This window comes from Phalaenopsis equestris, unplaced genomic scaffold (assembly GCF_001263595.1).
Source record: "Phalaenopsis equestris unplaced genomic scaffold, ASM126359v1 Scaffold000774, whole genome shotgun sequence".
NCBI lineage: Eukaryota > Viridiplantae > Streptophyta > Magnoliopsida > Asparagales > Orchidaceae > Phalaenopsis > Phalaenopsis equestris.
The window spans coordinates 26,328-51,166 of record NW_018165214.1 but is presented as its reverse complement, the minus strand read 5'-3'; the positions used below and the strand labels follow the sequence as shown (position 1 = coordinate 51,166).

General features: G+C 36.3%; 1 protein-coding gene across 2 annotated transcripts in view; it reads right to left on the bottom strand.

The window, feature by feature from the left end:
* Positions 1-22,984, bottom strand: part of LOC110031136 — a 30,090-nt gene extending 7,106 nt beyond the window's left edge. Inside the window, exons 1-3 of one of the 2 annotated variants that reach the window (XM_020734200.1) lie at positions 22,450-22,984; positions 5,495-7,495; positions 5,274-5,420 (exon numbers count right to left, since the gene is read on the bottom strand). In XM_020734200.1, the coding sequence (XP_020589859.1) occupies positions 5,274-5,420; positions 5,495-7,495; positions 22,450-22,506 (2,205 nt within the window). In that variant the 5' untranslated portion in view covers positions 22,507-22,984. The remainder of the gene's footprint in view (positions 1-5,273; positions 5,421-5,494; positions 7,496-22,449) is intronic. The other variant, XM_020734201.1, reaches the window with a different exon arrangement.
* Between the last annotated feature and the right edge of the window lie 1,855 nt (positions 22,985-24,839).

The window sequence follows — 24,839 nt, the reverse complement described above, 5'->3', positions numbered from 1 at the left end:
TCGGGTCGTCGATGTTAGACCAAACGCTTCATGGGAGACAACCCATGGTTATCTTTGTTATCTATTTAGTGTGATTGTTGTTATGTTAGATTGGATAATAGTGAGATATTGGATTTTGTTCCATGTTTGATGTGTAAGAGTGGATTGGATTAATGTTATGAGGTAATTCCTTCGTCATGACTAGATTTGTATATGATTTCAAGTAGTAGCAGGTTGACAAGTCTGTTACGACTTAGTTCGCAACAGGAGTTGAGCATTAACTTGAAGCATGTAGAGTTTGGAATTAGATCACTCCATGTCAATTGTATTATTTCCTTTATCTAACTTTATCTTTACTGAGTAAGGTCATGAACTTACTTAGTGAACAACATTTGGATGAATTGCACTATTTTTATTTACCAGATTGTGTATACCTTTGACTTAGAGTAATCCTGAAATTGTCAACACATGAGGAAATTTTAGTCCATGGGTGATAACCATATAAAGTTCTATAATACACCCACGTTATTAGTGTATTTTCTTCCGTTAGAAATTGAAAGTAACGAGAAGAAATGTGAGTAGAATGGAGATTGAATTAACCTTAGTTGTTGTTTGTTTATGAATCTGTGAGTCTATGTATTGGAATTGTGTGTCTATGTTTGTGAGTCAAGTTGAATGAGTCATGGAGATGACAAAACTTATCTCAATATTTTAAACTTGTTAGCATCCAATAATTCCTTTATAAAGTTTAAAATGTGTTCATGTTTAATCTTCAGCTTGTACTTGATCTACTATTTAAAATTCCTTTACAGTGTTATGTCAAGGATGTTTAGGCTAGATTTACTTTCTATTGCAATATTCTACCACGCGTTATTTTTTGATATTTTTGTAGGATGTGTAGTAAATTGTAAAAGTGATATTTCCTTGCCGCATATTTTTTACTTCATTGTTACACATATTTGAGCTTAAGTTTGGAGGGAGAAGAAAAATGTTTCAAATTTAAACCATACTTGTTTTCAAAAGTACTACAAATAAATTTGTATTTTATTTCTAATGATTATTGTTATGTGGAGTCACCTTAAGGATGTTAGAATTTTAAGCATAGAAATGGAGTAGGATAACTGAGTTGATATTTTTAGTGAAAATGGTGAACCTATAGTTAAGGATCTTTAGTGGAGAATTTGGGAAAATGAATAACTATCTTTAGTAAGAAGAATTGTATTTTTGAAAAATTAAAGATTCTTAGAATTTTTATTTTCAAACATTTAAGGCTCTTTTAGAAAGATTTAAACAAAATACATCTTTTCAAGTGTAGGAAAGTAATAAGTTTTAACTTTAGAGGATGATAGTAGAATTCAAAATTATTAAGGACTTCTACATATATAGTAGTCCTCATATTAAAAAAGAAGGAAAATAACAAAAAAAGAAAAGATGGATCAAAAAAATTTTGAAAAGAAAAAATAAAAGGCAAAAAAAATGTGAGGAGAAGCTTGAGGAGAAGTCCTAATTAAAAATTAGTTTCACTTGAGTCTTTCTAGAGTAAAGAACTTAGAGCAATTCTAAGCATGCTTTTTATATTTATATTAGTAAAAATTATTTTTAAGAGAGTTCTTAAGTCTAGAAAGTAAAGTTCATAGCATTCGAAGTCTGAAAAATCTATATATATTTCTGAATTAGATAGGAAAACAAATTCCGAAGTTTAATGATAAATATTTTAGATCCTGGGCTAGTCTGATTCACTAGAAGTTTTTCTTATTTGAACTATTATATTTTTAGAACAAAATTTTAGCAATTCTAAAGAATGACCCATTAACTCTAATATACATAAATTATTTTAAAAATGTAGTATTGCTTGAGAACAAATAATGTTTAAGATTTAAGTTCGGGGGATTTTAATGTGTCTAAAAATGTATTATTTTTTATGTTATATTTTATAATGATATTGCACCTTAAAGGAGTGTTTTCTTGTGTTTTTTATTCTAGTTACATTAAATTGAAGAATTTGGAGTGATTGGAGCAAAAGAAACAAAAATGGACAAAAACGGAGCAAACAGGGTCGAACCGGGGCACACCGGAGCCATGGGGATCGAAATCGGGCACATAAGTGCCTGCGCTCGGCGCTTAAGCGCCCAAACATGGCGCTTTGGCGCCACCAGACAGAGAGGAGGGCGCCAAAATCGATGCTTAAGTGCCAAAAATAGTTTTCAACATATCCTCTAGAATATACATCGAAATTGGACGATTTTTGAAGTGGTGTTTTGTGTGTCTCTTGGGGAATTCGTTGGAAATGATAAAAATTCGTTGGAAATGATAAAAGAGACTTTAAAGAATGATTCGGGGCGGTTAAAAGGAGGTTTTTGAAGACTTTTGAAGAGACACTTAAGCAACTCTTGAAAAATTATAAATAAGACTTGAAAAAGTTTTTAAAATGACTCTTGAACTAATTGGAAGAGGAGAAGAAGGCTTGGAGAAGAAGAAGGCTTGAGCGAGAGCCCCGAGTGGGGCGATAAGGTGAGAAAGAAAGAGAGAGAGTGAGAGAATTCTTCTTTTCTTTCACTTTGTTCTTGAAGAGAATTGTAAGGAGATTGTTTTTGCTATATAATGAGAGTTTGATTTCCATCAAAGATAAGTATTTTCATTATATTTTATTTGAATCTAGTACTTTGTTTTTATGGTTTCAAAGTCTTGTTCAATAAAAAGTTTTTGTTGTTTCTCCATGTGTAGTGAATAGTTTTCTTTACTCTTCCCTCTAATAATGAATTAGTATGCATGTTTAGGATATAAAATTGAGTAGAGTGAGAATGTATTGTGATGATTTTACTTTATTCTTCATTTACATTTAAACTCGATCAACTTGCATGTTAAAATCTGTTGTGAGAACATGTAAGATCCGTGATAGTGTTGTCGCAATTAATTATGGTAGAATCACATGAAATTGTATGGATGAGAATGTAGTCATAGTCATATAGTTGAGTGCCAATAAATAGAGAAATAATTTTTGATGGGTGTAGAATTAGAGGACTTATATAGTTGAGTGTCAATAAATAGAGAAATAATTTTTGATGGGTATAGAATTAGAGGACTTTAGAGTGACAGGCTGAAGCCCTCAATTTGGTTCATAGTTTTAGGTCTTAATACTAGATGTCAGCCTTAAGGTGAAAGAACGGGGGACTCTAGAGTGAGAGCTAGTATCTCTCTTGCCTAACCAATCTTTAGGATTCTTAAACTATGAATTAGCCAATGTTCTTTATATCACTTGACCGAGGGTAAAGAATATATTTGCTCCTATTTGTCACAATCTCTCTCACTACTTGTTTTACTTTTACGCATGTTACTAATTTCATTGCATGAGGAAGACTACTTTTAATATATTAAACTCCACTTTCTGATTTTCATTAAGTATTTATGTTTAGGAGTAGAAATAGTATTGTAGTGATAATTATATGATATAATCAAAACCAAACCTTTATCGACCTTCCAAGCTAGGGCGTGTTATCGACCTTCCAAGCTAAAGCGTGTTATTTTAGACTAAAACTTCTCTTGAAAGCCGCCGTGATTAACCTCGATCTCCGTTGGATCAATATTCGGGGCTTAATAAAAAAGTCCTATATTACTAAAAAAGTCCTATATTTAATAAAAAAACCCTATATTACTTGATAACTATATATATACTTGTGAAGAAAATCTACTATTTAAAAATATAATTGAAATCTTACTTTGCTTGGGATCAAGTTTGGGATCAAATTTTTGACGCCATTGTTGGGGATTAAAATTTCCAAGTAGTGTCAACTTCATAAATCTTTACATATAAAAAATATCGGGATTAGATATCATGAGTCAACTGTCAACCCTTATCTTGACAAACATTTAACAACGATTTTTCTAAATTATCATACCAAGTGTTCAATGCTACACAAGTGGACCAATCGGGTTGCACCATGTAGTCAGTGTTAGGAACCTAATTAAGTTTGTTGTGGCCTTATTACAGTCTTTCCAAGACATCTACCTTCCATAAACTACTGCAAGAAAAAATAGTATTTAAATTTTGTTTCCCTTGGAAAGCACATTTCGTTTCATTAATAACCATTTGTCCTTCCTCCATCATTACATATCCTTACTAATGTACAATTTGCTTCTGGACTCTCCTAAATTTTTATGATAATCTTCTTAATAGACCAAGCCATCTTATCATAATTTTGGTCAAGCAAATTAAATCTATTTACCTCTTAATAACTCATCTTGAAATATTAACAATTCTCCTCTCAAATTCCATCATCTTATCATTAGGGTCATCATCTCTTCAACTAAATTCTTTTCAAACTATCTTCAACTCCATTAGGGTCATAAGAATTAACTCACTATTAATTTATAATACAAATCGTCCGGTCACTAACATACTCACCTTAACAATCTTATATTTTAAGTTTTATCCACTAATATCACATCTCGTTTCTATTAATTATCATTTCAACATACAAAAACTTCAAGCAAATTAAATCTATTTGCCTCTTAATAACTTATCTTGAAATCTTAACAATTCTCCTCTCAAATTCCATCATCTTATCATTAGGGTCATCATCTCTTCAACTAAATGCTTTTCAAACTATCTTCAACTCCATTAGGATCATAAGAATTAACTCACTATTAATTTATAATAAAAATCATCCAGTCACTAACATACTCACCTTAACAATCTTATATTTTAAATTTTATCCACTAATATCACATTTCGTTTCTATTAATTATCATTTCAATATACAATAACTTATAAGTTACCACAATATCATTGAAAATTTCTAAGATGACAGACTTAAAGTAACTTGAGATCAGAAAAACTCTAAAATACAGTGTGAATATCACATATAGACTTACAAGAACTCATATCATATTCAAATTATTAGACAAGTGCTAATTGATCACAAACATGAAGGATAAATTTCCGTGACACCAACTCTATCATGATAGCAATTCTCCTAGCAACTAACATAACAGAAGTCATAAATCTATCAAACAATCAGAATTAATCATGTCAGAGGATTTTAGGAAGATTTATATACATACCGCCAAAGTTTTGTTTTCTTATTTACAAAACCACCAATGTTTTTAAAATGAACAACTAAACTCATATATGTGTGCTACAACCAAATCATTGAAAATTTACAGGAAGCAAAAAATCAGGGTTTTGATGTCCTCTTTGAGATTTAGGTAGAATTAATGTAAATAGAGATAGTTAGGAGTTGATATTATAAATAGGGAAAATTTAAGCGCATAGGGAAGGGGAATTGAAATATTACCTGTTGAGTAAGTGATTTGATGACATCTTTTGCAGCTCTAGACTTTGCTAATTCCTCTGCAGCAAGTGCCCTGGCTTCTTGAACTTCAGATGCCGACTTCTGTAACTCATATTCTTGAATTTCACAGCGACGTCTTAAGTTATCAACCTAAATTTTCATCACAGCATTTCATAATATTTCATATAGGAGTAATGCATAAATGAAATTTTCAATAATCTTACCTGGCCTCGCATCTTCTGAACTTCTTGGTTTAGAAGTTCATTTGTTTTCTTCAGGCTAACAGCAATACTTTCAGAGAATAAATGACTAGATGTAGAAGGAATGGGTGTAGCAAAGTATGGAGGGCTATGATTTTGAGAAAATGGAGAAACAGCATGTGAATGATTTATGGATTGAACTTCTGACAAGCAAGTTAATCTAGAATTTTCTAATTGCGTATCAAACCAAAAAGAGTAAGCAGAATCTGTGAGTTGCGAGAGTGGTGTAAGTTGTAGAGGGCCAATCAAAGAAAATGCATCAGTCTTCTTCCTTTGCTTAGCTGCCTTAGTATCCTGGTTTGCAAGTAAATCCAAATTGCTAGGAGAAACAGCCTTGGACTTTTTAAAATCAGCTTTGTTAGAGCGGTTTTTGCTCTCTCCTAAAAAGCGAGGTAAAGCACTTCTTTTGTCATTAGATTTAGCAGATTCAGTGACTCTGTTCAATTTCACGTAACAGGAATCACAAACACGGTAAGCTTTTCCAGGGTTAGGAGCCAATGCAGCTCCCAAAGATTTTCTTGAGCTGCAAGAGTGGCAATGTACAAGACCACAATTGTAACAGTTATGCCTCTTTCGAGTGAATCCGAAAGCTTGTCTACAGTCTGTGCATAGAGATTGCTCGGTACTACTAACCGATTTATGTTGACATACAGCTGCTGTGAAATTTGCCCCACAAGCAATGTGTTTCACTTGTCTATCCTTCAACGCATCAACAATTGTAGGCATTGCTCGATCTTCAAGGTCACCAAGGCCCAGCCGTCCATTGGCTCCCTTACCCCATGTGTAAACTTCACTACGGGACGTCAAAACGGCAACATGATAAGAACCACAGGCAACCTCTTTAACAAACTCTTTGACAAGGTTATCATGAACTAAACAGGGAAGTTTTCCATCAGAATGAGGATTGCCAAGTTGTCCATAAACAGGGCTACCCATTGTAAAAACATGGCCGGAAGTTGTCAAGCCAACTGTAAGGCTATGACCACATGCAATCCTGAGAAAAATATAATCAATCAATGATGGCACACAGGTAGGTTTAAAGCGTGATTCCTTGTCACCATGCCCAAGGCGATACTTGTCCCCATCACCCCACGTAAACAATTTCCCAGAGGATTCACTAGATTGTGTTACAATAACCTCTACGACAGCAGCCGTATGCCAAACCCCACATGAAACAGCACTTGTTTTCAAACCAATCAAAGACTCCACTTCCCTTGGATAAAAGACGCTCTCTCTGTCTCCATGGCCCAGAGCACCAAAAGTGCCATCGCCAAATGTAAATAACTGACCTGTCACAGTTATCAACGCTGTGTGCCAAGTTCCACATGAGACAGAAGAAACTTGGAGCCCTTCCAAGGGTCCAGAAATTCTTTTAGGAAACCAGTGGTTAATACTTGTACCATGACCAAGTAATCCTGCTTTATGAGCACTATCGCCCCAAGTATAAAGTTCCCCACTTGTAGAAACAGCACAAGTATGAAATTCACCACAAGCAGTGAATTCAATATCAACAGCTGATAAAGATTCAACAAGACAAGGATAAATAGCTTCTGTTCCTTTACCATGACCAAGTAGACCACCAGATTCTTCACCCCACATAAATACTTCTCCCTGCCTTGTAACAAGAGCAGAATGTTTGACCCCGCAGGCCACATGCTTAACGTCCAAAACAATGTTTGACTCCAGCGGCTTGGGTAGTAAAATATCCTTTCTTACAATAGAAAAATTGATATTTCTATCAATGTTAGTTCGGGAAGAGTCACAAATGACCTGACCCCACATGTATACATCCCCATATGCCTCACTGTCATCCTGACCTGAGTCATGACTGGAAGAACTGGGAGCACTAGAAACACTGACTCTGTAAACATCTGTAGAGTCTCCTTTTAACTGCATATTTTTAAAATGTAGTATCTCCAAACTTGGCAAATTTTGATAGATCTTTAGGCTTGTGCGGTTGCGTACCTTTCAAGTGAATACAGCTCGTTAAGGATTCAATAAAAGGAATAAGTAACAAAAAATGACCACCATAAGTTGCAGAGTCTGAATAATAAGGCAAAAGGAATGTAAAAACCTATGCACACTAATCAAAAAAATTACTAGGACGTTTCTTTTTTCATTTCTAACGAGTAATGGGAACTTCCCTGAAGAACTTACTCATTGATTTCAATTCATTTTAGATATTAACATAAAATTGCTTTTCTTGATGTAAATACAACTCCAGCTGATAAGCTAGCTTTATCATACCTTTCTTTTGAGATTCAAACTATCCATTATATAAAACTTAGGTCATAACTTCACTATAAACACAAGTAAAATTATTGTAAAGCTAGAACTAAATCATTGTTAGCTAAAATTAATATTAGAATTGTGTAGAGATCTGTCTTAAATGCAGGGATTTGTATTAATTCCTGCATTATTCTTTTCCTATTTCTCCTTATCCTGTTTGTATTTCCTTTCCTATTTCTATTATTTTTTTTTAAGCTGCTCTATTCTCAAATTCAACATGGTATCAGAATCACCTCTGCAGCCGTCGGCCTCCCCGGCAGCTGCCTCGGGCCTTCCCTGAAAGGTCACCTAGCTGCCACCCTTCCCATGCAAGGTCTCCTAGCTGTCGGCCACCTCTTCAGCCGCCTGCAAGTGCAGACCTTCCCTACAGCTTCCCTTCCTGCAGGTCCTTGGCTTCCCTGTGGTGGAGAATCCCTCTGGCTGTCCCTGCGGCTTCCTTTCTCTGCAGCAAGACCGGCTGTCCCTGCGATGGAGAATCGTGCTGGTTTTCCCTATGGTGGAAAATCCCGCCAGCTGTACCTGCAAGTCCTCCCTACAGCTTTCCTTCAGCCTTCCTCCAACTACCCTGAATTTTTTTTCAGGCAGCTTTCTTGTTGTTACCTACAACTTTATCCGTCGTCAGTGAACTGCAGGAACCAATCAATGTCTTGGAATCCTAACCACATCTCCTTTGGCTCAATCGGAATCATGGCGGACTCTTCCAATATTGATCCAATTTCAGAAGGAGCCCTTAATTCCACCGGAGGATCGACTCCAACTTCAGTTCCCCTACAAACTGGGGGACCAGAAACCAACATAAACATTTTGATAACAACTCATAAAATAAACGGTAGCAACTTTCTCCAATAGTCCCAAGCAGTGTCTTTGTTTTTCAAAGGACACAGAAAATTCGATCACCTCACAGGTATGATCCATGAATCTCCAAAGATTGACACGACTTATGTTGCTTGGGAAGTGAAGAACTCCGCAGTGATGTCATGGCTAATCAACTACATGAAAACACCAATTAGTAGTTCATATATGTTCCTCCCTTCCGCTAGTGCCAGTCTGTAATACCTACTCAAACGTAAGGAGCTCTAGCCAACTCTATGAGAATTCTAAGATCTGAGAGGCAAAACAGGGATAAAAGACTGTGACCCAGTATAATAATGATCTGGTGGCACTATGGATGGAATGCGACTTGTATTACGACTACACTTGGGACTCTCCGGCTAACTTTTCTCTTTTCCATAAAATTGTATAAAAGGATTACATGTTTCAATTTCTGGCAGGCCTCAACAAAGACCTTCACAAAGTTCGAGGTCTTATTCTAGGTTGGGCTCCTCTGCCTTCCGCTTGTGTTGTTTTCACCGAGATTTTCCGTGAAGAAAGCCGAAGACATGTCATGTTCGGCACTTCCACTCTTCAACTGAATCGTCCGCTTTGGTCTCTAATATTGCTCAACTCTCTTCCATGTCACCTCGGTAGGTGACCGTATATGTAATTACTATCATAAACCCAACCACACTCGTAACAAGTGTTGGAAGTTCCACGGAAAACAAACACACAAATCTTCAGCAACGGGTCTCACTACGACATTAGAGCCAACCACAGTTCAGTCGGCTCCAACCTAAAACATTCCAGAATCCTCCGACACTTTGAAAAGTCAAATAGAATAATTGGTTAGGCTACTTGGATCCAATCAGGTCTCTATTGGTTCATCGACCTCCCAAGTCCGTCAAGGTACTATTCCTATGACACTCGCATCTTTTACCTTCTTTAGTCCATGAATCATTTGATTCAGGTACCACGAGCCATGCTCTGAGAAAGATAAGCCAGAATTGCAGATGGCTCTTGTAGTTCCATTGCTGGTAAATGGTCGTTTGTTCTAACTATCGATCTAACCCTGAAATCTATGTTACATGTTCCACTGTTGAAATATTAACTTTTATGTGATAGTAAGTTTCACGGATGACATTAATTGTGTTGCTCCATTCACTCAAGATGTTTGTGTATTTCAGGATCATCATTCGCGGAGGAGAATTGGAATTGCTAAGCGGGTAGTCAGATGCTAGTAATTTTAAGTGAAAAGCAAGGAGCACGAAAACACTCCACTCAATAATTGTAGCTTATCTCGAGTCATTGAGTATCCCATCATGTTGTTGCACTATCATTTTGGTCATCCAATTTAAAATACTTAAAACATTTGTATTTGTTGATGATTACTAATAAAAGTCTTTCTATTTTCAATTGTGAGACGTGTCAATTAGCCAAATATCACCGAGTTCATTATCTACCCCACACTTACCTTCCGCTCCTTTTTCAGTGGCCTTTGGGTCACTCTCGCAATTCCAGCTACACCGATAAATTGTGGTTTCTTATCTTGAATGATGAACACACTCGAATGGCGTAAGTTTATATTCTAAAAAACAAATCGAGAGTTGATGTCACCTTCCCAAACTTCTGTGCTTTTATTTTGACCCAATTTAAACTCCAATTCAGGTCCTTCAGACCAATAATGTTCATGTCTTTTAACTCTATTTTAGGAGAATTCTTGATAAGCAAGGGCAATCTCATCATAGCTTGTGTACGGATACTCCACAACAAAATAGAGTGGCCGAAAAGAAAAATCGACATCTCTTCGATGTTGTTCGCTCTATTATGTTTCAATTTAATGTCCCTAAATGGTTTTGGAATGATGATATACTAATTGTCACTTATCTCATCAATAGAGTTTCCTCTAAAATTCATAACTTTTGAATCCCTTCAGTTGTCCTAAGGTCATCTTTTCCATCAATTGGATCATCACTACATTAGATCCCTAAGGGTCTGTTTGGGACAGCTTATAAGTGCGGGCCGTCATCTTTTCCATCAATCGGATCATCACTACATTAGATCCCTAAATATTTGGGTGAATGACCTTTGTTCGGAACACTGCCACCACTCGTAGTAATATTGATCCTAGATCAATAAAATATGTCTTCTTATGGTATTCTGCCACTCAAAAAGAGTATTGGTGCCTGAATACTATCACAAATAGAATATATGTGAGTGTCGATGTCTCTTTTATTGAAAGTGTTCCCTATTTTCCTATCTTGGCTTTAAGTGAGCGAGAGCGAGATATCTTGGACACAGCTCCTTATCCTACTCCTCTGGATGTTCTCCCCATTGTTCCTGTCATTGAGGAAAACCCGATTCTTGTAGTTCCACCATCTCATCCTCCCACTCTTCGTGTTTACACTCAGCGCACTCATCCTGATGCACCTACTATGGAGCGTGCTACCTACTTGAAAGATCTTGAATCTACTCCGACGACATCCCAAGCACAATTCTTATTGAAAATGAGGAGGTGAGTTCTCCAAGCAAGGTACGCAATCAGACATACCCTCTATTCCATGGCAAAATGTCTCTTTTCGCAGTCTATCACCGACTTACAGGGCATTTGCAACTACCCTGACGGATCGTCAAATTCCAGCTATCATTGACGCAACACTAGCAAATATTTCCAAGATGGATGCAATTACGGAGGAGACGAATGCCCTTCGACAGAACCATACGTGAAACTTGGTAGATATTCCTCGGGAAAAAAAAGCAGTAGAGTGCTGATGAATTTTTAGCATCAAGCCGCCAAAGGATTCTCACAGACATACGAAGTATATTTGCTATGGTGGCTAAGTTAAACACCATTCAAGTCATGTTATCTCTTGCGGTAAATCTAGATTGGCCCAATTAGAGTTTGACGTGAAGAATGTGTTCTTGAACGGAGATCTCACAGAGGAGGTGTACTTGTCCATTCTTCCAGGCTTTGAAATTACTGCCTCTCAAGCGTAAGTTTGTCGGCTGCAAAAGTCTCTTTATGGATTAAAGCAATCCTCACGGGCCTGATTTGACAAATTCACAAAAGTCGTAGCGAGTCATACTGTTATTCAGGCTCAACAGATCACACTCTTCTTCTGACATTCATTTAATGACTAAATTGATATTCTTAATTTCTATGTCAACGATATTATGCTCATAGGTGATGATCTACCAGCATTGGAGTCTTTGAAAAGCCTTGTAGTTACATCCTTTGAAGTTAAGAACTTGAGATCTCTCTGGTACTTTTTGGGCATGAAAGTTGCTCGATCAACTCAAAAGATTTGTCTGTCTCAGCACAAATATGTACTTGACTTGTTAAAAGATAACAATCTTCTTCTATGCAAATCAATGGCTATCCCGAAGGATTCCAATGAAAAATTAGTTGATGTTCCCAATGTTGTTCCTGTGAACAAGACTCGCTACCAACGTCTTCTGAGGAAACACATCTACCTCGCCCATACATGCCCCGACATATGCCATGTAGTTGACATTGTAAGTCAATTCATGCATTCTTCATTATTTAAAAGGTCGTTGGGCTTAAGTTTGATTTTCTTGCGCCACATCTCTCGTTCTATTTTTGTTTACACAAACGCTGATTGGGTCAGGTGGTCTATCCATGACTAATGATCTACCTCTGAGTACTGCTCATTTGTGTTGGAAAATCTCGTCATATCGAAAAATAAAAAGCAATAAGTAGTTATCAGGAGCAGTACTGAAGCTGAATTTTGGTCTATGTTCTTGAAGATTTGTGAAGCTCTGGTTACACATTATGCTTTGCGAACTACGCATGCCAACCTCTGTCCCTTTGCAATTGTTATGTAAAAATAAGGTTGTCATCAGCATCACTTACAACCCATTCTAGCATGATTATACCAAACATGTGGAGATTGACGGACAATTCATCAAGGAAAAGCTTGTTTGGAGAAATTTGCATTCATTTTATGCTCTCCAGTGGTCAAATAGTGGATATCCTCACTAAGAATCTTCCTCGGCAACTGTTTTATGACTTCAAATCCAAGTTAAATATGACTGACATCTATGCTTCAACTTGAGGGAGAGTATTAGAATTATGCAGAGATTTGTATTAAATGTAGGGATTTATATTAATTTCTGTATTATTTCTTTTCTATTTCTCTTTATTCTGTTTTTATTTCCTTTGTTATTTCTCTTTATTTTATTTTTATTACTTTCCTTATGACTGTCCTTTTAATTTAGTATACATACACCCTCTTTCAATCAATAAAATTTAAGCTACTCAATTCACAAATTCAACAATTAATAGTTTTCAAGTGAATATAATCTTGCTATCATTTTTCAATTGAAACTACTGGCAGGCTAGTTAAATATGAAAAAAATATTGAACATTCAATTTAAATTTTAAAAATGACCAGTACATTATGTGGCCTTTTATAAATACGAGTATTGAGAGGAAAAGTATCATCAAGTTTATTCTATTTTTATTTCATTTCATAGTTCTCTTTATTATGTTTTTATTACTTTTGTTGTGAGTGTCCTTGTAAGTCGGCATACATACACCCCCTTTCTATCAATAAAATTTAAGCTACTCGATTCACAAATTCAACAGTTAATATTTTTCAGGTGAAAATCATCCTGCTGCCATTTTTCGATGAAACTACTGGTAGGCTAGTTAAATATGAAAAAAAAAATTGAACGTTCAATTTAAATTTTAAAAATGACTTCAGTACATTGTGTGGCCTTTTATAAATATGAGTATTGAGATGAAAAGTATCATCAAGGGTATCAGCATATTAATAAATTCATATAAATGAGTTACGCAGAGATAATAAGAAAAATAATATGGAGCAGCAGGATAAATATAATATATCTAGAAGTTGATCTAAAAATCTCTACAGTTGGAAATGCAATGTACACAGAAAGAAGACACTTGTAATTCCTAGGACTCTGGTTGCTGCAAAGTAAAGGGTGTATAACCTTTTACTGATCCTTCACACCAAATATCAAGTAAATTTAATACAAATACATTTTTATTTATACAAAGAAGAGTTAAGAAGTTAAATGCCATGGAACTTCGGCTAAATACACTTAACAAACAAATACCTCCGATATATTAGACCAAATTAAGATCAGTTGCAATTCGGATTAACAAATCTAGAACCAAACTTTAAAATTAAATTAAAAAAAAATGATGATGTTTATTCAAATTCCTTTTATCACAACGTAGTTTTTCTTATTAAAATGCAAGTTTCCTTTTTATGTCACTATTCTTCCAAAACTAGAAAAAATATAATGTTTAAATTCCCAAACAAATTGTATAGTCCCAGACTTGCCGCACAAATTAAACTACTGTTAAAGCCTATTCAGCTTCAAAAAGTTAGCAGCAAGAGCAGCACAGAATGTTGCCCATAGCTGGAGACAATATCCTATTCAAGGGATTGCTTCACATTTAAAGACTAGCTGGAGAATAAAAGATACAGTATGAATGTGATCATATGTTTATGCATCCTTTTAAGGCAATGATATGACTCTTGTAGCATCTCACTTGCTAACATTACGAAGGCCAACCAAAGAAAACACTTTTAGCCCTAATCCCCCTTGAAATCCCACCTTGTGAAGCAGAAAACATTTTTATGTCTCCGTAGCTCCCCTATCAGATAGGGGCCTTTTATATAAATTTCATCACCATTCTGCTAGGAAAGGAGTAATGTACAATGTGTATTCTCGGAGAAAGGTACAACCTAGCCAGTCCTCCAAACATTAGCTCTATCGCTTATTTAAAAATCAAATTCAAGTAAAAAAAAAAGTTCTCCATAAATAACACAACAAAAACTTGAGCCTTCATGAACGTGCACTAAATGCAAGAAAGGTGACTAATGATAGTGGTGACGCAGGGCATTGGGCTGAACTGGCCCCAACCCATTCAACAGGAAGGTTGAACCAGCCAAATCCAGCTTAGGGTTTGGAGTGCTGATTAGGGTTCCCCCCTTCTAGTTATCTTTTATTATAACTAGGTTGTTTTCTGTCTTAGGGTTTAGTTTTCTCTATTTTGATATTTATGTCAGGCCAGCCGTCAGCATCCCTCTTCCCTTTCTAGTGCTACATCCGATGGCAAGAAGGTGCTCTGGCTGCAACTCATTTCGAGGTGGTGTGTATCTTCCATTCCCCGCTTCCCTTCTCTTCATCTAACAACCAGACCTGTTGTCATCTTCGTCGGAATTGTTTTGCTTGTTGTTTTACTAGTATCAGCTACCGTCCATCTCCTCCCCCACCCATTTATGTCTACTAACGTGACACCCAAACCCACTTGCAGCCTCCTTGCCGCCAACCTCTCCCCCCTTCCTCAACTTCTGCTAAGTTTGATCTCCCAAATTCCTTGCCATTGAAAACATCCCAGCACAACACCCCCACTCCCCCCCTTCATCGTAGCCGCAACCTCAGGCTCAGACCTTGTCACATCAACCTCCTCCTATAGCCCTCCAATCCTACATCCAGAAGCCACCAACTCTCTTCCACTAGCTTTCCCTCTATCCATCCGCTCAACCCATCCCACCAACCACTAAGTCGTTGCCCTGTTGTCTTACACCCCTCCATAGCCTCTGCTTCCCCCTCAACAGTTGCACCACCTCACCGACCTATGCCCTAGTTTAGGGTTGTGTCATCGTTTTTTCTGTTTATAAGTGTTGTGGTTGTAACAATTTCAATTACAACAATAAAGTATTATTTTATTGTGGGTTTTGGGTTAACTCCGGTATCAATTGGTATCAAAGCTATTCTAACTTTAGTCCTATTCTAGGGTTTCCTAGCATTTGCCCCTACCCAAACTACCTCCGCCAAAACATTTCTTTCTATCCTCAAACCTATTTTGTATAAAAAAATGATCTTAATTTATTAGAATTCAATGAAAATATGGCACTCAATAAAACGAAATCGAGAAAAAAGATTCATGTAGTTGACCAAACTTAGCGGCATAAAGGTTTGTTGTTCTTGTATCCCCAAACCATAGCCAAATATTGATCTAACCCCAATTTTTCCCTTGTTGTTAGCAACCTTAAATAGCTTTTTCGCACCCGCAATCAATACCTCTTTCACCTCTCAAACAAACAACCTAGCCAATCCACCAAGGAGTCAATGGTCGAAAGCCATCCCAAGGAGAAAGGACATAATGCCGTCTATGAGAAATTCACAAAGAGGGGTTCAGGAAATTTTTAGGGGAAGATAGACAGTGGGAAACACGCCAACGACAACAGAGGCTTGCCATTTATGAGATGAGGCAATCCGTATGGATCACCCGTAACCATAACATTGACTTGCTAGATTGAAGAGATGTAGTGAATCCACCATGCTGATTCCAGGAATGAAAAACCTCTTCCTCGAAGATTTGATCTGGAATATCAAAGAAGCCAAAATTAGAAAATAAAGGTTGACTTGCCAATTTCGATGGCCACATGGATCCAGATGAGGTCATTGAGTGGCTCAGGACCTTGGAGTGTGTCTTTGAGTGCCAGGACATCCCCCCGGAGATAATGGTGAAACTAGCCACCAAAAACTTAAAAAAAGAGTGCATTATTTTAGTAGCAAAATCTGAAGTACCTAAGCCAATATGAGGGAAAATACAAGATCACTACCTGATACGAGATGAAATGTGAGATGCAGCGCTAGCTCCTACCCGCTCACTACAGGCCCAATGGTCAGACCCCTGTTTCAAAAATGAAAAAGACCACATAACCAGACAACCACCATATCTTATAGACAGGTTTCAACCCTAGGATCTTACAATCAGAGAATACCCAAGAAAACATGCTGGAGGAGAAACCAATTCCTAGTTGAAAAAAAGTGGAACCAGCCGACATTCCCAATTCTGACATGGACAAATAGTGTTTCAAGTGTCACGAATTTGAGCATGTTGAATCAGAGTGCACAATTAGAGAAGTTATCTATTTCACTAAGAGCAGCGCACTATTTAAAAAATGGGTAGTGACGTGGTAGACACAGAGGAAGTTGATGACACAAAAGAAAAGTACATCTTCTAATTGATGAGGAAGAAATGCTATAGTTTCAGCTAAGCCTGTGAAAGGGACTCCAACCAACTTAATGGTGATTGTCCAAGACAGTCTTGATTTCAAGGAACTGATATCGAAGGCATGGAGACCACACATAAAAAAACTGAGACCCTTCAGATTTGTAGACTCATTCCTAAGTTGCCCCTACTGAGGAAGATTCAACATATAAAAAATGGGGCCCATTTGTGTCATGTTTGGAAGATTATATAGAGTTATTTAGATGTTAGATTCACTTTAGCATAGGGCCCATCTTAAGATGTCTATATAGGAGGTATAAGCCAAAGCATTGAAATTTATATTAGAAGCTCGATAGGAAATAAAATTCTTTAATGGAATCTAAGTCCTATCAAGGAAAAAGTCTCTCCTAAATGGTAGCTAGGGAAGCCTGCCAAAGATTTCACCTTAGAGTTGTTTTCTCTTCACATTTGAGTTTATCAGCTACATTATGTCGAGTACGAGAAGTGGAGAAAGGTTTTAGAATCAAGAGCTCAAGAGTTAAATAGTGGGAACCTATGTCTATGTGCAGCTCCAGCTCAGCATGTGTCAAGACATGATGCATATTTATTCTATCAAGACATATAGTGGAAGATAACACATATAAGATGGACCTACCAGAGGACTATAATATCTCTACTACCTTCAACATGACAAGCTTGACTCCATGTTATGAGGAGCCAAAAGCTTCGATAAATGACGTCGAAGCTCTCCCAATCTTGGGAGACCAACGGGGGCGTCGGCCCCAACCGGTTCAGTAAAAAGCTGCATGTTCAGCAGGGAAGGTGACCCGGGGAAACCTTTAATTATAAATGGATGGGTAGTTAATGTGTCAGAGTTAGTTTTTTTGTTTTGAGATTGCTATCAGAACAACCTCCGACATCGCTCACCCCTCTCTAATGATGTATTCAACAACGAGAAGGTGCTCCGGCTATAACTCATCTCAAGATGATGTGTATCATCCATTCCCCGCTTCCCCTTCCCTTCATCCAATAGTTGGACCTACTGCAGTATCTGCCAGAATTGTTTTGTCGATTGTTTTACTGCTACCAGCTACCGTCCATCTCCTCCCCTACCCATTTATGGTTGTTCCGTGACACCCAAACGCACCTACAGTCTCCTTCTCGTGAACCCAACCACTAGCCTCTCCCCACTTCCCCAACTGCCACAAAGTCTGATCTCCCTACTTCCCTGTCCCCCCAATCCTCTACAATCACCATAACTCCCCTCCTTCATCACAGTCGCAACCCCAAACCTTGTTAAGTCAACCTGCTCCTGCACCCTCCATCCAAAGTCATCAACTCGCTTCCACCAGCTTTCCCTCCATCCATCTGCTCAACCCATCCCACCAACCACTAGGTTGCTGCACTGGTGCCTTACACCTCTTCGTAGCCTCTTCTTCCACAACCACCGCACCACCACGCCGACCTACACCCTAATTTGGGGTAATGTCGTTGTTTTTCTTATTTTCAAGTGTCATGGTTGTAATCGTTTCAATTACAATAAGAAAGTAATATTTTATTATGAGTTTTGGGTTGACACCAATATTAAGTAGCATGCAACCCCTGATCACCCTCCTCTCAACCAAAGTATCTCAATGAAGCTAGCATAATGCATCACAAAGTATCCAAACAAAACACAACCAACAAGGTCTTATTCTAGCCACCCTACAACTATAGCATCGATCACACCACAACTCATATACTTTCATGCTCCTAATAACAAATCTAAAAAATAATACATTTATCTGATTTAGCCTTAAAATGTCCTATAACGCCTTAAGGAGAAAACATTTTAACAAAACATGCCTTGATAGGTAGAAGTAACAAAATGTAGGATATTGAACACAATATTGTTTCTATAAATCTAATTTTATGATTTATATAATGGTTTTGGGTAGTAAAAAATAAGAAAATTAGACGTTAAGACGAGATAATCGACTTGAAGACTTTGATGAAGTTAGATGAATTAGGATTAAGAAAAAAAATACAATCATGGAAAGAGAAATGATCAAGGAGAGATAAAAAGCTAACTTTAATATTTTAAATGGGAAGTTAATGAAAGAAATTTTTTTAAAAAGCATATTTAAAAAAATCATAAGGACTATAATAAAATTATCAAAAAACCAAACAAATTAACTCTAAATAAGATGAATATATGAAAAACTTGAGACTCAAATGAAATATCTCTTGAAATTTTGAGAGTTATGGCATATATCAGAGTAGTTTGGTTAAGAAATATTTCAATAATTTCTCAAGAACTAAAACAATGCCAAAATATAGCAGAATACATTTTTGGATAAAACGTTTAAAAGTGAAAGAGATGTTCAAGAATGCAATTTTTACTAAGAAATCAAACTTGAAATCATACCATGTATAGCTATGGAAGGATAATGGAGCATATGCTTAGAAAATTGCATTCTTATGAAAACAAATTTGAATTTATGATATTAAGATCTGTTATGAAAATAATATTGTACAAAGACAATTAAAAATGTGGGAAAGGGCAAAAAAAATCTTCATATGGTTCTTATTTGTCTTGAAAAGGCATATAATTGAGTATCATGAGAACCGATATGATTTCTGGTAAAAAAAAGTGTGCATTAATGTATACATAAGCTCGCATTGAAATCATTATAGTGTGACCAAGGATTTCTCATCACAGTAAAATTACATCAAAGGTAAGCACTAAAGTTATATGATTTCGAGATGATTACAGAATCTATTCAGAGAATGAGAGTGGATTCCTTGGTGTGCGCTGTTTTAAAATGTCATAATTCCAATTGGTGTGATATCAAGTTAAAAAAAAAAAGCAATTGTTATTTTGATGCAAGAAATGCTTAGAATATGTGGGTCAGAGGTTAGTAAAACAAAGATTGCACATATAGTATGCATTTATAATGATTGCAGAACTGTTAATTTTAAATCAATATTTCTAAGAAAACAAATGAGGTAGAAGTGTAGTAGACTTAAATAACTTGAATCAGTTGTATGAAACATAGAATATAGATAAGGATATAGCTTCTAAAGCATAGATTGGGTAGTTACAAGAAAGGCGCAACTCAAGAAAAATAAAAAAATGAATTAGGGGCCATATTTAACCAATCAACTAATTTATATGATGCAAAAATAAAAACACAAGGACATAACAAAACATAATTGATGGACACCAACTCATGAAAACTATACAATATATGCATAGATTAGACATGAAATAACATAATAATTTTTAAAAATCGGATAAACTTCTTGTCAAATACAATAGATTTTCTAAATCAAACACAACAAAAATAATTATAAAATCATAACCAACATGTTTCAATACAAATAGATCATTAACAAGAAATTGTCTGTATATATTAATAATAACTTCAGCATAAACATCTTATACAACAAAAAAGGGAAAGCGTGGTAACATATAGTAGCACCAATGGAGTTGCCCTTTTTCATTAAAAAAAATAATAATAATCAAATTCTCAAAAGCTACTTCAAAACCACTAAAACAAAAAGCAAAATATCCAATGTGTGTCATACACTAATGCCCTTGCAGCAAAAAAATATACCTACATTCTCATCTACCATTATTCAACACAATTAGTGCTTGCAATCATAGAAAGTCCTATGGCACATCAAATAACATTGAAAATTTGAGTGCGAGTGTGAATGAATCAAACATGCATAAATGTGATTGACTGTTCAAGATGAAAATGGAAAGAAAATTCAGAGCATCCATTGAATTGAACTAATGCAACACAGACACATCAAAATATCCAAAGCCATATCTCAAACCCTAAACCAGGGACATGGTTCATCATGATCATCAAATTCACATCTTAAAGCATGAAGCAAAGCATACAATTGTGAAATCTCCAACATTCAAAAACACTCCACTTCCAAATTTGTTTTCCCAACCACTCCTCCCTCCATAAGTTGATTTGGCGTTCTTAGAAAACTCCAAAGATCTCTCTAAATCCATTGGTCAGCCCCCGGATACAAGGAAGGTTTTGAAAGATTGCTTGCTTAAAGAGAACCATTCCACTTTTGAAAATTGGCAAAACGAGTATTAGGTAATTGCTTTTTATTTTTTATTTTTTTACCTTATTAGTTGGACAAATCATTTATTGATATGAACACTAGCAAGTGGCTGCAACATTAAGCTAAATCAAGTATTGGCCTGCTATCCTAGGTTTACGAAAAATGAGTTATATAAATAGTTCATGATATAGCCATTGCTAATTAATAATGAATATAACCAAGAAAAACACATTATGATCAAGAAACTCAAGCTGTAAAACTGGGATCCAACGGCTGAGGCAAGTATCTCAAAAAAGTTATCTGCACAACAATAATTTAGGCATCATAATTATCAGATATTTATGTCAGCACTTTATAAAATAACAATCAAAATTTAATCAGGCAAAGTATTTAAAAAAAAAGAAGAAATACTTTACATAGCCTATTCAATTGATTTTAAGTGAATCATGTTTATCCATATACTACCAAAGCTGATAAAGCTACAATCATAAAGCTTCATTTTTTAAATAAACAAAAACTAAGGAGAACACCAAAAATTCCAACTATTTTCAAGTGATTATGAAGATCGAGTTAAAGCAAACAACCATACTTAACAAAATAGCATATTTACATAAAAACAATAAGAAAAATGGAAGTCTCCTAATAGTCATTCTCTGGTGGTCATAAAAGCATACTCATATGTGACAGAGAATATGACTTTTACCATGAGCACCCCATACCTATTAACACATGAGGAGCGGCTGCATGTATCACTAGAAGAGTCAATCAAAAAGTCATAAGGGATAACTGTCAAATTGCATTCCAGAAAAGTTTCCTAGCTGAAACAAAGAGCTTGAAAAAAAATATCATTAATTCTTCTCAACCAAAGCCCTAAGTTCAATTCTAAAGAGCTTATTTGATTTTTAATATCAATCTTTCATATCATAATAGTTTAAACAACTGAAGGTATAAGCAACCATTGTGGTCACAACCAAATGGGCAGATGGTGCAAGCCTAGGAACTTAAGCCTAAGAACATTCATATCTGTCAACCCTTAGAACAAGAAAGCCAAACCAGCTAGATCATACAATGCAAATATATATTGCAGAATGCTAAATGGAACCACATTGACAATGATGCAAAACTATATCTCGAATAAGGATAAAAGAAACAATTAAGGTTCAAGCCAAGCTCTCAAGCAGCTATGAAGGCCTTACCATACAGGATACTATCTAAAAATCTATGGTAAATAGTCAATCATGGGTCTATTATTAATCAGATATCTAAATAAGTAGCAGCAACCGTGTATATCACAAAAATAGGATCTAAGTCGTCCAATCCACGACCTCCAATAATCTCCTTTCAACTCCATGCCTCCAAAATCAATTCCTAAAAAAAGCAGCAACTTTCCATATTTGAAAAAAAAAACATCTGAGAATTTGAACAACTCAGTAATTTTCTTGCTGATGGAACAAGATGATGATCGAAGGCATCCTAAGCTATCGAAGAGTCACTTGATGCATTTCCAATCATCTTCGCAAGCACAGAACTCATCCATGACAAACAAAAGTATCTAAATCAAAGCCCTCCGTTCACTGCTGTTCATTGCCATCAACCAAGCAGACACCCAGCCAGTGATATTATGTGTTCTTAAACTCCAAAAAAAAAAAAAAAGCCCAGAAATTAAACACAGAGAACCTTTAAAATGCACAGGACCAAGAAGGAGAAGAGGAATCGGATACCGTACTTTACTCACCTTCTCGAAGTCAAAATACCCGATCCCATGACCAAGTAAGACTTCCATTCCATGCGCAGGCTACCCAAAAGCTCCAGCTACATCCATCGATCTGTACTAATAAACTCAACTTGTTCCTTCTGGCTCTCATTAATCTCGAAGATACAAGTGAGCTCTACGCAAGTCCTGGATCAAAAGACGACGAAAAACCACAATAAAGGTCAAACCTGTCGCTTGATCTCAGGAACTTCACAAGAGCCGGTATACCAAGCAGGGAGTCAAGGTTCTTTAATGCATGCAAGGGCGGCGGCTTTCGACTAAAAGGAGGTCGATTGGGCAAAGCCGGAACAAACGAAGAGAGAGAGAAATCTGTGGTCCGGCGCCTGGCGGGTAGAGTAGGAAAACTTGAAGAGGAATAACGGATTCCACCCCGACTCCATTAGTAGGAGTAGAAGAGCTAGGTCCAAAAAATAGAAGAAACGTGAGGAAAGCATTCGAAAACACGGGAATAGTCAAATACGGCGAATCGGCGATAGTAAAACGAAAAAAAAAAGTTCAACTAGCGGCTCGCGAGCGATGCAAGGATTATTATTTATTTATGATTAAAATATGTTAAATCAGATTTGAAGACTCTAAATGACACACGTGTTGAAGAATCAACCCGACGAATGCAAAGAGCTGCTGGTTAGCAATGAGCATTTTATCTAGCCGACCGAACCAAGAAAGCTCACGAATAAGTAGGTGAGGGCTTGTCACAATGGTAGCAAGCAAAAAGACAATCCGACAAGAAAGGATTCGGTAATAGTAAAGTAATCTTGACATTTACTTCGACTAACTGGTAGTAGAGAATCTTAAGGGCATTATCAATATTTCACATTATGAATTGTATTTACTGTAAATATGATAACAACAGTTATGTAAAGGGGGCCTTTTCAATGAAAGCTCGAGAAGATTAGTAATATTATACTCCTAAGACTCTTTTACTTATATATTTCTCTCTCCCTCCCTTCTCCCTATACTCTATTCCATGAGTGTGATATACAAACAAGTTTGGGTTCAGCTCCTTGAAGGGCGTCGTGAGTATGGATCATATCACAAACAAAAAGAAAAGTATCTCAAGGAGAAGAATCCATCTTTTGGAAATCAACGTCAATATGACTCGTACACATGAGGTTGTGACTCAATAGATCACCGACCTCAAGGAATAGAAGTTAGATGTAATCAGATATGATCTTTCTACGAGAGAATGCAATCACAACGACTAATGACGCCTCGTCACCCAGAAAGAACGACAGTCATGAGTGGTATATGAGCCCCTGAACCAGATTAAGAAACACACTACCTGGACAGTGCAACTTATGTGCCTTTCAATCATTGAAGATATGGTCATGTAGAAGCTCCACGACACATATCATAAAAAAATACCTTTTTACAACGAATCTCTAAAGTCAGGCTCTTGCAACGCTTCAAAATCTTGGCTTTAGATTCTTATCCGGGACGTTGGATTTGACTAATCATATATCCCCTTTAGAGTTGATTGAATGATTATTGACAATACGAGATGTGCTCAATTGTCACATATTCTTCACAATGCTTAAATAGTCAACTCATCATTAGTTCAACAGTCTGCCGTTGGGAGTGATTACACCTACACAGATTTCAAAAGAATGTTCATAGCCCAGTTCACTAGTGCGTAGATCAACAACAACAAAGCCTCAATCCCACTACGTGGGGTCGGCTACATGAATCATTTTTCTCCATTGCGTCCTATTTAGTGTCATATTTTCATTTAGTTCTAGAAAATTAAGATCATTTTTAATACAAGAAGCCCAAGTCTTCCTAGGTCTACCTCCGCCTTTCTTAACACAAGTCGAATCTAAAACATCTACTCCCCTAATTTAATGTGACCAAACCATCTAAAACGACTTTCCCTAATTTTGTCCATCAGAGGAACTAAACCAACCCTATCACAAATATATTCATTTCACATTTTGTCTCTAAGTGTAAAGCCACTCATCCACCTAATCATTCTCATCTCGACAACACTTAACTTATTATTATGCTTCTCTTTTAAAGGCCAACATTCAGCGCCATAGAGCATTGTAGGTCTCACTACCGTCTTATAAAATTTTCCTTTCAGTCCAAGCGGTACTTTTCTATCACACAAAAGGCCCGAAGCATTCCTCCACTTTAACCAACCAACTTGAATTATATTATTTACATCCCCATCTATATAACCATTGCTTTGAACAACGGACCCAAGATATCTAAATCGTTCACACCTTTTAATAATTTGATCGCCCAAAGTCACACTTCTGTCACTAGAGCTACTACTACTAAAATTACATTCCATGTATTCAGTTTTAATTCTACTTAAATGAAGGCCTTTAGACTCCAATGTA